Source organism: Periplaneta americana, chromosome 16 (genome assembly GCF_040183065.1).
Source record: "Periplaneta americana isolate PAMFEO1 chromosome 16, P.americana_PAMFEO1_priV1, whole genome shotgun sequence".
In the NCBI taxonomy this organism is placed as follows: Eukaryota; Metazoa; Arthropoda; class Insecta; order Blattodea; family Blattidae; genus Periplaneta; species Periplaneta americana.
In genome coordinates, this window is record NC_091132.1 from 119,225,408 (window position 1) to 119,240,028 (window position 14,621).

Genomic DNA, 14,621 nt, shown 5'->3' on the forward strand with positions numbered 1-14,621 from the left:
ACGAGACATAATCATATACTTAGTCTTTTCGGGATTTACTTCCAAACCGATCGCTTTACTTGCTTCAAGTAAAATTTCCGTGTTTTCCCTAATCGTTTGTGGATTTTCTCCTTACATATTCATGTCATCCGCATAGACAAGAAGCTGATGTAACCCGTTCAATTCCAAACCCTGCCTGTTATCCCGAACTTTCCGAATGGCATATTCTAAAGCGAAGTTAAAAAGTAAAGGTGATAGTGCATCTCCCTGCTTTAGCCCGCAGTTAATTGGAAAAGCATCAGTTAGAAACTGACCCATACGGACTCTGCTGTATGTTTCACTGAGACATATTTTAATTAATCGAACTAGTTTCTTGGGAATACCAAATTCAATAAGAATGTCATATAATACTTCCCTCTTAACCGAGTCATACGCCTTTTTGAAATCTATGAATAACTGATGTACTTTACCCTTATACTCCCATAATAATAATAATAATAATAATAATAATAATAATAATAATAATAATAATAATAATAATAATAATAATAAATTTAATTACATTACGTAATTATATTAAGAGAGTCACAGCATACGTTTTTGAGGGGATTAATATTTTGGTATGCCGTGTTGAGTCTGGGCCCGTCTAGTGTGTGCCGTAAGCATAAAAAGGTTGCGGAACACTGGACTAGCCGATGGACTGGTACCTCAAAAACTACAGAAATCATATCTTAGAAATCAATATATTTGAAAATAAAAAATAATATACATCTAGTATAAAGTTGTCATTTTCAATGTATTTATATCAATATGTATGTAACAAAGAAATAATGCTATTTTGTAGTACGACATTGCGGTCACTCAGAGTCACTAAGAATAGTTTGAAATTTCTCTAAGTTATAACGCTTCAGCTGTGAATTGTGACAACTCTACAGGAGACTTGCAGCGTGAGTATAGTGGTGACTACTATATGCCTTAAGGTTTGGGAGCTGCAGTTGTAGTCGTTGTGGTTTCTGTAGTAGTTCCACTGGCGGTAGTAATAGAATCGCCGCCGGCAATCCCAGCAGTTGTACCAACACTATAAAAATAATTACAATTTAAAAAATATAAAGATTAACAAATAAATAAATAAAAATTAAATTGAGCAATGTGAAACAGAAAAAAAATTAAATTAAGAAAATACAACTTGGCCTATAGTGAATTTCCCTTAACGAACTCTTTTCATTAGAGGTAACTCTCGATTACCGATACTTTGAAATTGCATGCGCTTTTATGGAAAAATATTTTTAAATAGCGGACATTCTCTATAACGAACACGGAGAGCTATAAATATATTTTGTTACTTTACAATTTCTCAGCGGCGCACAGTGGTCTTAAATCCATATTTAGGAGGACAAATGTAGAAAAATGACATGTAAAAAATGAAATTAACCCTTAAATTATTTTTCCTATATAACTGAGTAACACTCAATTGATTATCTTAATCAGCGGAGGTGGCTGCAGAGCGAGATAAGCCGGTAATACGCCACATTTCGCCACCCAGCATTCTTACTCAGCAAGCGCCGCGAGTCTCTCGTTTTCTTTGTGCTGTAACTCTGTTGTAAGTGGTCGATTCCATTCATGTTTGGTACCAACATGTCGAGTAGTTCTTTGGGTATGTAACGCTGTTTGTTTATGTTACATTTAATGTTATTATAGTATGTCAAATTAGCATGAATGGACACGGGACAAAATATAAAAATAATCATTGAGCGCAGAATTTGCTAAGGTAGAGGAAAAAAAAAACCCTTTGTTCCGTCCAAAAATGATTTTTTTCACTTCCTCGAGTATTTACCTCTATTTTAAAACTAGTCTTAAGGTGCGCAGATTTGCGGAAGTAATAATTTATGAGCACTATTCTTTCGAGGTGCAGTAGTGAAATTTTTCTCGGTTGCAATTATTTCAATATCTGTGAACCGAATCTGCTTCCGCAGTACAATTCAGGGAATTCAAGATGACAGCTTGTTAATTATGTATCAAATAAGCTTCCTGAGTGACCAAAGGTGCAAAAGTACCTAAAATGTTACATTTTCACCCATTACATAATTTATCGTTGGAAAGCATGTGGATAAGGAAGATGCGTTTTTTAAACGAAATGGACATTGGCTTAGTGAGATACTTATTAAATTAGGTTCTCAACGTGATAATAATGAGAAATGATAGAAAACTTACCCCTGGAAAAAGTCGTGGCTGCCCAAGAAAGCTTTTCCATTACAGCAAATATGAGGTCGAAACAAAGACAATCCAGAGAATTAGAGCTTGTATACAAAACAAGTTTACTACCTGTAACTACTGTATAAAGTTTTATAAAAATCTGTTAAGACAGAAGAAAAGTTACAAATGTTGTATAAATGCATCCCCCTGTAAGGGGCACTTCTGTTTATACCAACGTAAACAGAGTTTGTACACAAAACAAATGTAGGCTACTAACTACTGCATAAAATTTCATAAAAATCTGTTAGATAGGACAAAAGTTACTAATTTTGTCTAATTGCGCCCCCCCTATAAGGGGTAGTTACACTTAGACTAACGTAATGAGAGCTTGTATACAAAACAAGTTTACTACCTTTAACTACTGTGTAAAATTTCATAAAATTCTGTTAAATAGGAGAAAACCTACTAATTTTGTCTAATTGTGTGCCCTATAAGGAGTAGTTTGTATACAAAACATATATGCTACTTTTAACTACTTTGTAAAATTTCATAAAAATCTGTTAAATAGGAGAAAAGTTACTCATTTTGTATAATTGCCCCCCCCCCATAAGGGGTAGTTCCCCTTATACCAACGTAACGAGAGCTTGCATACAAAACATACATGCAACCTGTAACTACTGTGTAAAATTTCATAAAAATCTGTTAAATAGGAGAAAAGTTACTAATTTCGTATAATTTCGCCCCACCTATAAGGGGTAGTTCTCCTTATACCAACGTAACGAGAGCTTGCATACAAAACATATATGCAACCTGTAACTACTGTGTAAAATTTCATAAAAATCTGTTAAATAGGAGAAAAGTTACTAATTTTGTATAATTGCGCCCCCCCCCTATAAGGGGTAGTTCCCCTTATACCAACGTAACGAGAGCTTGCATACAAAACATATATGCAACCTGTAACTACTGTGTAAAATTTAATAAAAATCTGTTAAATAGGAGAAAAGTTACTAATTTCGTATAATTGCGCCCCACCTATAAGGGGTAGTTCTCCTTATACCAACGTAACGAGAGCTTGCATACAAAACATATATGCAACCTGTAACTACTGTGTAAAATTTCATAAAAATCTGTTAGGTAGCTGAAAAGTTATTAGTATGTCCCGCTAAATTTGCATTCTACCCATAGACCACTGTACGGCGGCACTAAACTTTCGTCGTTTGTTACAGAGCTTCCGCCAGCAAGGAATGCTCTTACTTTTTCTTGTTGCGCATGACAGGGGTCGCCACATTCTGTGGTCAATGTGAGGAGATAGTCGTGGTGACAACTTATGTTGTCCTAAATGCTGAGTACTTAAGGACTTAAAACTCTTTTTTGATGTAGAAATGCATACAGGATGAACTGTGCCCACTAATTTCAGGGGTTATTATTTGAGATATTTGAAATTAAAATGTTTAACACAATTTTGCTTGTTTTTGCTTCCTTTTCGAGATATAGGCCTATATTTTTTTAACATCTCATAGCGTGTCTTGGGAAAGCCATTGATTTAATTCTCAAAGTTTTACCAGCAGAAAATGAACATAAAGATTTAGGTATATTATTTAGGAGTAATTTTACATTTCATAGTCATATTAATAATATTATAAATTTGTTCTATAAAAGTTTAGGTTTTGTTATGAGAAATTCTTGTAAATTTAAAGTCAAAACTATAATAATTTTGTATAATTCCATTGTTCGATCAAAATTAGAGTATGCTGCTGTTATCAGGAACCCAGTTACTAACAAATATATTGTTACTAGAAAAAATTCGAAATACATTTTTTAAATGGTTATATTACAGACTTTACAATGATTATCCTATCTATGAGAGTTATGCTACAATGCTTAACATTTCCATTTTACTAGTTTGCAAATTAGACGAAACTGTCAATCTTTAAACTTTCTTTATAAAATTATTAACAATAAGTTGAACTTTGTTGGTTTATTTTATTACATAACATTATATGCACCTAAGCTTAAAACGAAATTTCGAAATTTATTTTACATACCAAGGACAAATACTGAATCCCACAAAAATTCCCCAGTTTTCCAAATGTTACAGTTATACAATAAATTACATCCTCATCCTAATGTTGATATTTTCAATATGAATCTCTCTAGATACAGAATTATTTGTTATCATATTTTACAGAATATTATTATTAGTTAATTTGAAGCTATTTTCACACCTTATTTCAATTGCTCTTTTTTTCTTTCTCTTATTTCTATTTTGTTTCAGTTTTTAATAAGTGTACGTTTTCTTTTCCTTGTTTATGTTTTATAAATTAATCTGTTAGTCGTGAAGATTGTAATTGGGCTTTGCCTGTTATGTTCAACAACAAATGAATAACTAAATAAATAAATATGCTCAGTTAATGTAAGAGGCCAGTGTATTGTGATAATAAATCATTGAAAGAATTGTAGTTTTGTCCTTTAAGTGTGCAGAAATTTCATGCGAACGAATGTAACTGTTCCTTCTGCAAAGGAATTTTACAATGTTACACTAGTTCGAATCAAATTTCTGCATATTTAAAGGACAAAACTGTTTTTTTTTTCAATAATTTCTTATCACAGTACACTGCTCTCTTAAACTGACTGAACATATTGGGAATTAAATGAATGGCTTTCACAAAACACGCTATGAAATGTTTTACATAAAACAATTCTTATCTCGTAAAGGAAGCAAAAACGATCAAAATTGTATTTAACTTTTTGGTTTGAAATATCTCAACGAATAACCACTGAAATTAATTGATTTACTTACGGTTCAACCTGGATACAAATTAAAATTCAGAAAACGACAAGTTAAATAATAAAAAATTCATATTTTTTTTATAAATTCAAAACGTAGGACTTTACGTTAAATATCTCAGTAAATTACTTATTTAAGTTTTTTTATCTTTTCATAATGTAAATTACTCTAGTAATATATTAATATATTAATTTAGTGTATAAAAATTCTGCATTCAAAATTATGTTATTATTCCAACAACGAACACTTCTCAATATCGGACATTTTTTAATTCCCGGGAGGTTTTCGCTATTAAGAAGTTTTACTGTATCTGTAGACTACTAAAATAATAAGTCAAACAAGGTGATAGAAATAAAGATAAAATAATGTAAAAAAGAAACATAAAAATTAAGGTTAAAGGCAATTCGGTGATGTAAAGATAAGTTCACAAAACATAAACGAAATTAAACAAAAAAGAATGTAGCCTAATGTGAATGCAACACACGTATTAGATGAAATTTAAATAAAATCACATTGAAGTGTGTTTTATTTGATGATAAGTTCTGTTGATCACAGAAATCTGGGGATGTAATGCATGAACAATTTTGCACAGTTACAGAAATGTAAGAAATACATTTGGCCTACATACAGTAACTATTTGTGTTGTTACAAATCTGATGTAATACTTTCTTAAGGTGAAAACTCTGTAATGAAAGAAAGAAATGAAGAGTTCGCGGGAAAAACGATGAATGTCACATTTCTTTTAAGGATTAGATAATGATCTAATTGAGTCTATAACTGCAAGATATAGTGCTGTTTCTATAGAAAATAAAGAGAAGGATTACTGCAGGCGTGGTGATAATTCTCCTTTTTATCATTTTTCATAAGAATAACATTAAATTTTGTAGTGATCCATTGAATTAGATAATGACATCAACCTTAACAAAACTGTGACATTCATCGTTTTTCCCGCGAACTCTTCAAATGTAACCTGTTCCTTTCAGCTTGATGATGATGACGATTATGAAATTGTTGTAAAGTGAACTGATGTACAGGTTATAATGCAAATTAAAATAAAGTAACATGACATAATTTAAAAAAGTCAATAAATATGCTCATCTTTTAGACAATTATATCTTTATTCCATTTGCTGTGGAGACCTTCGGTCCTTGGAGTCATGACGCTTAAGTTTTGGTATCTCAAATCGGTCAAATTTTGATCTCCATTACTGGTGATCGCCGTTGCACTACTTATTTGCGTCAACGCTTAAGTATTGGTATTCAACGCGGAAATGGAATGAGCGTTTTAGGTACTCTTCCCGAATCCAGTTTAGCATAACTGATGAATTGTATATGCTGTAAATTGAATAGTATACTGTATAGGTCAACTGATGAGTTGCTTGAGCTTATAAATTGAATTAATCTACTTCATATGAATTGTACAATTTTGCATAGCTTAACGAAAATAAGTTTGTAAATTGAATTAATTTGATTGTATAAGTTTGTATAGTTTGGCTGATGAATTGTATATGCTTATAAAATTATTACTAGTCTGTGTAGCTCTACTGATGAATTGTATATAGGCCTACTGTAAATTGAATGGTAGTCTGTATAGCTCAATTGATGAATTGTATGTGCTGTAAATTGTATAGTAGGCCTAGTTTGTACAGCTCAACTGATGAATTGTTTATGATTATAAATTGAATTAACCTACTTGATATTAATTGCACAAATTTGTATAGCTTAATGAAGGTATGCTTGTAAATTAGATTATTCTGCTTACTTTGTATTGTATATATTTGTATAGTTTTGGCCGATGAATTGTATATGCTTTAAATTGAATAGTAATCTGTATAGCTCTGTTGATAAATTGTTTGTGTTTGTAATTTGAAGTAGTCTGCATGATATGTATTATCAATTTCTGTATATCACAACTGGTTGAATTGTTTATGGCTTAAATTTAATTAACATACTTGTTTTGTATTATACATATAGCCAGTAGCGGACGGTGGGTTTGAAAGTTGGGGAGGCCAAGACGTGAATGATGAGAATATAAATATATAAAGCCTGAGACGTACCTCATTACCAAGCACAGAAGTTATACAGTACTTAACAAAAGTTTAAGACCATGAGCAAATTTCATATAATTATTATCTGGTCCTATTTTTTTGTTTCTATTTCCCTCATGAATATTTTGTCAATTATTTGGACTGTGAGATATCTATCGACGCAAAGAAAGTAAAATTATGACATTTAGTTTTCGAGTTATGATTTTTATGAAATATTTTGTTACTGTAAAAAATGTTACATTTATAATTACGGAATAATTTATTCATGCTAAACCAACATGTTTATTGTAGTGATGATTTTTTTCAAGCAATTTGAGAAGTGTGAGAACACATTGGTACCAGAAAGAAAAATTTTAAAAATTTTATTTTCGTTTTATAATTGTTTGCATATTTTTCCAAAATAAGGAAAATAATAGTAGAAATAACGTTAAGTAAAGGCATTCATAGCTTCACTGTGGAATAAGCTAACGTAACCGGACCTACGCCAATCGAAAGTAAGAAATCACGTACTTTCGATTGGCGTAGGTCCGGTTACGTTAGCTTATTCCACAGTGAAGCTATGAATGCCTTTACTTAACGTTATTTCTACTATTATTTTCCTTATTTTGAAAAAATATGCAAAAAATTATAAAACGAAAATAAAATTTTTTAAAATTTTCTTTCTGGTGCCAATGTGTTCTCACACTTCTCAAATTGCTTGAAAAAAATCATCACTACAATAAACATGTTGGTTTAGCATGAATAAATTATTCCGTAATTATAAATGTAGCATTTTTTACAGTAACAAAATATTTCATTAAAATCATAACTCGAAAACTAAATGTCATAATTTTACTTTCTTTACGTCGATAGATGTCTCACAGTCCAAATAATTGACAAAATATTCATGAGGGAAATAGAAACGAAAATATAGGACCAGGAAATAATTATATGAAATTTGCTCATGGTCTTAAACTTTTGTTAAGTACTGTAGGTTTTAAGAAATTAAAATTAGGTTTTCCAATTCATGTTTTAGGATTTTAAATCTTATGTTTAGGAATTTATATAATTTTACGGAAAAAAAAAATAAAAATAAAGAACATAGGCCTACTATTAATATATTACAACAGCTTGGTAAAGATTGTCTCTCTTTAGGACACTCCAAGTCCTAACCTACGAATTAGGTCTTTTTAAGTCATATTGAATGTAAGAATGTTACGCTTGCTACATAAAACGAATAAGAAAAGCAATATTTCGAGAGTAAGGAGATAGCAACAAAATTGATTCGAACCTAAGAATCCGGGGCTTGTTCATTACTATTACATAGTCTAATTTTACAGCAAATTAACTCGATGTACCTCTTTCTTCGCAAACCGATCAAATAGATCACAGTATACTGAATAATTGCTACTAGAAGAAGCTAGAGACAAATCTGCATTTGTTTCTGAACTCTCGATATATTTAAAATACTGTATAAGTAAATACATCTCGTAACACAAAAGAATAAAATAACAGGAACACCCGCAAACAAGAGAAAAATCTAACAACGTAAATGAAAACTTTTACGCAGGGAGAGAAAACTAACAACACGTGACTCAGTTTTCTAAAACCAAGAAGAGAGAAAGAGAGAGAGCTTCCCAATATAGCCGAAACCAGCCGTGACTATAAGCAGTACAGCTGTCAGCGGTGGGTAGGACGTCTCCAAATCGGCTCCCCTCGCGCGTTCTAGTCAAGTTTAAACACTCTTCTAATCAGCTATCTTATTGGTTGAACTGCTGTTGTCATGGTTACCGGGGAGTAGCGTCATGTAGCCGACTCCTCTCTCCCGCTCTCGCATAGACACAGCAGGCTGCTAGATGTCGACTACACAAGTTACAGCGCTATCTGTTATTTTTCAGTACGAATTATTTGTACTATCTACAGTATAGCGAGCGGGCATCACCAACTGGATCTGGTCGACTTTACGTAACTTACTGTACATCTTAGTCGTAGTGAATAGTAAAATTAATATAAAAGGAAAAATGTTCGTCGTTTGCTGTAACTTGTCTGTGACTTTCAGCTGAAATTATTACTGCCATATTGTGTTCTGGTAAAATATTAGGGGAGGCACGGCCTCCCTTGCCTCCCCTGAAAATCCGCCGCTGCAGATAGCTCAGCTGATGAATGATCGTTTGCGTTTGTAAATTTAATAATCTGATTGGCTATGTATTGTATAATTTTAGTAGAGCCATCGATGTACCTCAGTCGGCAGACTCGCTGGGCTGCTGATCCGGAGCTGTGTTCGGGTTTGGGTTGGATCCCCCTTTGGTCTTTGGTTTCTTCCGAGGTTTTCCACAGCCGTGGGACTGAAGCCGAATGGTCTATGGCGAGTCCTCGGCATCAACCCCTTTGATTTGATTACCCCCTTTGATTTGATTACCTGGTTGGGGTTTTCCGAGGTTTTCCCCAACCAAAAGGCAAATGTCGGGTAATATTTTGGTGAATCCTCGGACCTCACCTCATCTCACTACATCTCGCCAAAATATTGTAAAAAATTGCACAAAATTGTAAAAATTGTAGAAAATTACTAAATTGTAAAACTGTAAAAATTTGTAAAAATTGTAATTGTAATATTGTAAAATTTTGACTTGTTCCACATCTTAAAGCTTCATTGCTCATGTAAGATCTAAATGTTAAATGTTATGTTTTATTTAACGACGCTCGCGACTGCAGAGGTTATATCAGCGTCGCCGGATGTGCCGGAATTTTGTCCCGCAGGAGTAGTAAGATCTATGGAATAAAATAAATGAATGAATATGTGAATGAATGAATGAATGAATGAATGCATGAATGAATTAATGTAACATTATATTAAATCAATCAATTTTGTATTGTCAGTCTGTTAAACATTACATGTTTATTGTGGGAAAAAAATTTAAGATAAAAGATTTCTTACGGTGTTGCTGATGTCGGTTGTGTTGAAGGACTCGTGGTACCCGTCGTCGCTGTAGTCGTTGAGGTGGTCGTGGTGGTTGTAGTGGTCGTGGTAGTATCAGGCTCTGGCTCAAGTTCTTCGAAAAGCCAGTCCAAGAGTCCCAAGCATCTCGCATTTCTGACGTGTGGCGTGTTGTCCTGTTGCCTTCCGACAACGTTGATCAAAGCCTCAAAGCAATTTAATGATCAATTAAAATTCATATTTAATTATTTATTTCAGTCAAGATCTTGTAAACATTACACTGGTCAACAGCCATTTTGCGCCAGACATAAAACTAACAAATTCTTACTAATTTCGACCTCCTGAATTTAAAAATAACAAGTAAAATGTTCCATCAGTTCGGGTTTTCGAGATGCACAGTATAATTCATTTTATATGTATTCTATTTTTAAAAAATCACCTATTTCGTGTGTAACTACTTTGTTTTACAGATGTGACGACCCATTATGTGAAAACAGTATTAGAATAAGTAGGCCACCAAGTTAGAAGCACTTGTAGAAACGGAAATTATTTTATTGCCCTTTTACGAGTCTATTTGGAGGAGGGGGGGAAACAGGTTCACGGTATGAATTCGCTTGAGTTTACCTGATTTTACTTGAAATTTGTATTTTTTTCACTGTGAACTTTAACGACGTTACTGTAGTTTATATTTTGCAATAGACCACCTTGTCAAAAGGACTTCTAGAAGTGGAAATTGTTTCATTGCCCTTTTCGGTTTAATTTGGAGGAGGAGAAACAGATTCGCTATATGAAATCGCTTCAGTTTACCAGGAGATTTCCGTGGTGTTAGTATTCCGTGTAAGACGTGTATTTCTTTAAAGTGTGCTTTAATGATAATATTCAAATTACGAATGGTTTATATGTGCGGATTTGAATGTTGTACCATTACTTCCTGGAATGTAATTAGGATACGGTACACAAAATTTTGCTGTTTTCTGTGCGAATGGGACAGTCGCGCTCGAGATAAGCATTATAAAATAAAACGACAATCATTAAAGCCAGGGAAGAAAAATAATATACATCAACCCTTTGTACCTCAAAGTAAATCAGGAAAAATTTCCTACTATTAACGACTCGAAAATAAAAAGAGGGAGTTTTCAATGGACCACAAATTAGAGAAATAATGAAGGACAATCACTTCGAATCTTTGTTGGAGGGAAAAGAGAAACCCGCCTGGATTGCATTCAAGGAGATTGTATTAAATTTTCTGGGTAACCGTAGAGAATTATGAAGAACTAGTGAAATATTTACTGTTGGCTACGAAACTATGAGCTGTAACATGTGCCTGAAAATTCACTTCCTTCACTCCCATCTTGACTTTTTCCCCGAGAATTGTGACGATTTCAGTGGTGAGCATGTTGAGCGCTTTCATCAAAAAATTTGAACTATGGAAAAAAGATACCAAGGACAGTGGAGTACCAATATGCTAGCAGACTATTGTTGGACTTAAGCTCGTGATTTACCTGATGCCCGGTATAAAAGAAAATGCAGAGAAAGAAAGCTGTAATCTTCTGAACAGTGAATATTTAACCTATTGTCTTTATATAAAGCAGTATTTTGTAGAGATATAAATTCCAAAATTTCTCAAAAACCGTAACCAGTAACTGTTTTTTATTGTCATACTCGTATTCAGGAGGCTCAAATTATATAGAAAACATGTATCACATGCCCAGCGCAAAAAAAAAAAAGTTAAAATTTGTTACGCAATGTTATCGGATACGTTCACTGTGTGGCTCCAGACGTGTTGGAGCTCATATACTTACTGTAACAGGGACCAACGAAGTTCCTAATTTCTGGGAATTAGTAATTTTACTTGAAGCAAGTAATGAGATAGGTTTGGAAGTAAGTCCCGAAAAAAACAAAATATTTGATTATGTCTCGTGACCAGAACAGAGTACGAAATGGAAGTATAAAAATTGGAAATTTATCCTTTGAAAAGGTGGAAAAATACAAATACCTGGGAGCAACAGTAACAAATATAAATGATATCCGAAAGGAAATTAAACGCAGAATAAATATGGGAAATGTCTGTTATTTTTCCATTGAGAAGTTTTTGTCTGCTTTAAAAAACTGAAAGTTAGAATTTATAAAACAGTTGTTATATTACCGGTTGTTCTATATGGTTGTGAAATTTGAACTCTCACTTTGAGAGCCTCCTTTTGAGACGCAACAGCATGTAAGTATACATTCATATTCAAGTCTTCAAGTCATTTATCAAGAAAATAAATGCTTTACTTTGAGTAGCTTCACTTAGCACCATATTACCTAAAATATGACCCCCTCGATTATAAAATCGCCTTCATTTTATGAGTAAGTAAAAAATTATACAAAAATTAGTTAGACCAGTAAGAATGTACCTTACTTACTTACTTACAGGCTTTCAAGGAACCCGGAGGTTCATTGCCGCCCTCACATAAGCCCGTCATCGGTCCCTATCCTGAACAAGATTAATCATGTCTCTACCATCATATACCACTTCCCACAAATCCATTTTAATATTATCTTCCCATCTACGTCTCGGCCTCCCCAAAGATATTTTTCCCTCCGGTCTCCCAACTAATACTCTATATGCATTTCTGGATTCGCCCATACGTGCTACATGCCCTGCCCATCTCAAACGTCTGGACTTAATGTTCCTAATTATGTCAGGTGAAGAATACTATGCGTGCAGTTCTGTGTTGTGTAACTTTCTCCATTCTCCTGTAACTTCATCCCTCTTAGCTCCAAGTATTTTCCTAAGCACCTTATTCTCAAACACCCTTAACCTATGTTCCTCTCTCAAAGTGAGAGTCCAAGTTTCACAACTATAAAGAACAACCGGTAATATAACTGTTTTATAAATTCTAACTTTCAAATTTTTTGACAGAAGACTGGATGATAAAAGCTTATATGGCGAATCCTCGGCCTCACCTCGCCCAATATCATCTTGTTATCACCAATTTCATCGACGCTAAATAAACATATTTATAAAATCCTAATAAGAAAACCAAGGCATGTAATATTACGTTGTGTAATGGGACATGTTGTGTGATGAAATAAAACAAAAACAAAAGACACACACAGAGATATATACGAGTATATATGTATAAACCGTAAAATGGTATTCTATTACAGTAACTAGTAATATGATCTGTAATATTTCATGCAAGTGAAATCTAGATGTTCAGTAAAAATGACGAAAAGAAACAATTGTATAGCAAAATTATTAGAAGAATGTAATCATAACCCAGTAAATTAAAACAGTATTTGGAGAACTAGATACAGCTATCAATATTGTAGCTTAGATTTCTTAAACTAGCATTAATGAAGTTAGAACAAAAAGAGTTAAATGTTTGGAATAACATGAAGGAGGATGGAAATGACCCTTTATATTGGTTCCACCCTTACCGAACCAGACGAGCTAGATTACTCCTATTAAGTTAACTGAAATACAATGAAGAAGAACTTAAATCTGCAGGTGTCAAAGTATAGAGAGAGATTAATGGAGGAAAATCGTCGGTGCCATGAAGGTCGGAAACAAACTATAGTATAACCAAAAGACGAAGAAAAGAAAGTGAGTGGAAGATTTGTTATATTTATCTGTTAGAAAAGCTGTACAGCTACGACTATCTTAAGTTTTTGATATAATTCAAGTGCATTTCAAAATGAGAATACTCACAGCGGGTATCGGAAGTTGATTATGCGGACGGTTATATTTATAAACTTTATCACGTAAACTGAATACACATTTTGGACAAAATGATACAGCCATTGCTGTAACTTCAAGAATCACTAAAACTGTTAAATCAAGTTTCATATCGGTAAAGAAACAAACTCACTGAAGCACAAAATTTTCATTTGTAAGCTTAGGTATTCTTTATATACGTACAACCCACGCCTAGCGTTCGTCATTGAGAAACACATTACACCAACGTATAATATACGTGGAAGAAAAAAAATCGTTTTGACGACATCTTTGTAGAGTCACGAAGGCTTTCGACATTAATTTCTGTATGTGTTTGTGTTCTTGCTGAGATAACAATGCATTTGCTAAAGGGGGAAACTCCTTTCGTTTTCTTTCGAAGACGGTGAAGCACAATAAAACCTTTCCTTTATATTATTTCATGGTAAGTTATGAACAGGATTACAATGGAAACGTTTCAAGGACTTGAGTATGTGCTGGCAGGGTTAGCATTGAATATTTTCCTCAGCCAAGCGTGGCTTTCACGATATGTAAGTCTAAATCGAAACAGAAGCATCAAACAATGCTCAACGTATCAGATTACACGATTAAAAACGCACAATTTTTTACGTTAACTATTTTAGATTAATTTTCAAAAGGCACACGCAGAGTATGATGATTATTCATGTGTATATATGTATGTATGTATATATGTATGTATGTATGTATGTATGTATGTATGTATGTATGTATGTATGTATGTATGTATGTATGTATGTATGTATGTATGTAGGTAGGTAGGTAGGTATGTATGTATGTATGTATGTATGTATGTATGTATGTATGTATGTATGTATGTATGTATGTATGTATGTGTGTATGTATGTATGTATGTATGTATGTATTTTTTATTGAACGACATGCTCCATTACAGAGTAATATTACATGTTTTTAGGGTTTTCCCTTTCCTACGATAAATATACATTTGGATTTGTATTGG

At 33.1% G+C, this 14,621-nt stretch overlaps 1 protein-coding gene across 1 annotated transcript; it reads right to left on the reverse strand.

Annotated features, from left to right (window-relative positions):
- Positions 1-756: 756 nt before the first annotated feature.
- LOC138716376 (uncharacterized) lies at positions 757-13,808 on the reverse strand. The gene is made up of 3 exons (XM_069849401.1): positions 13,619-13,808; positions 9,922-10,127; positions 757-1,057 (listed from the first exon to the last, which is right to left on the reverse strand). The coding sequence occupies exons 1-3, from the start codon at positions 13,754-13,756 to the stop codon at positions 955-957; spliced, it is 447 nt and encodes a 148-aa protein (XP_069705502.1). The 5' UTR covers positions 13,757-13,808; the 3' UTR covers positions 757-954.
- Between the last annotated feature and the right edge of the window lie 813 nt (positions 13,809-14,621).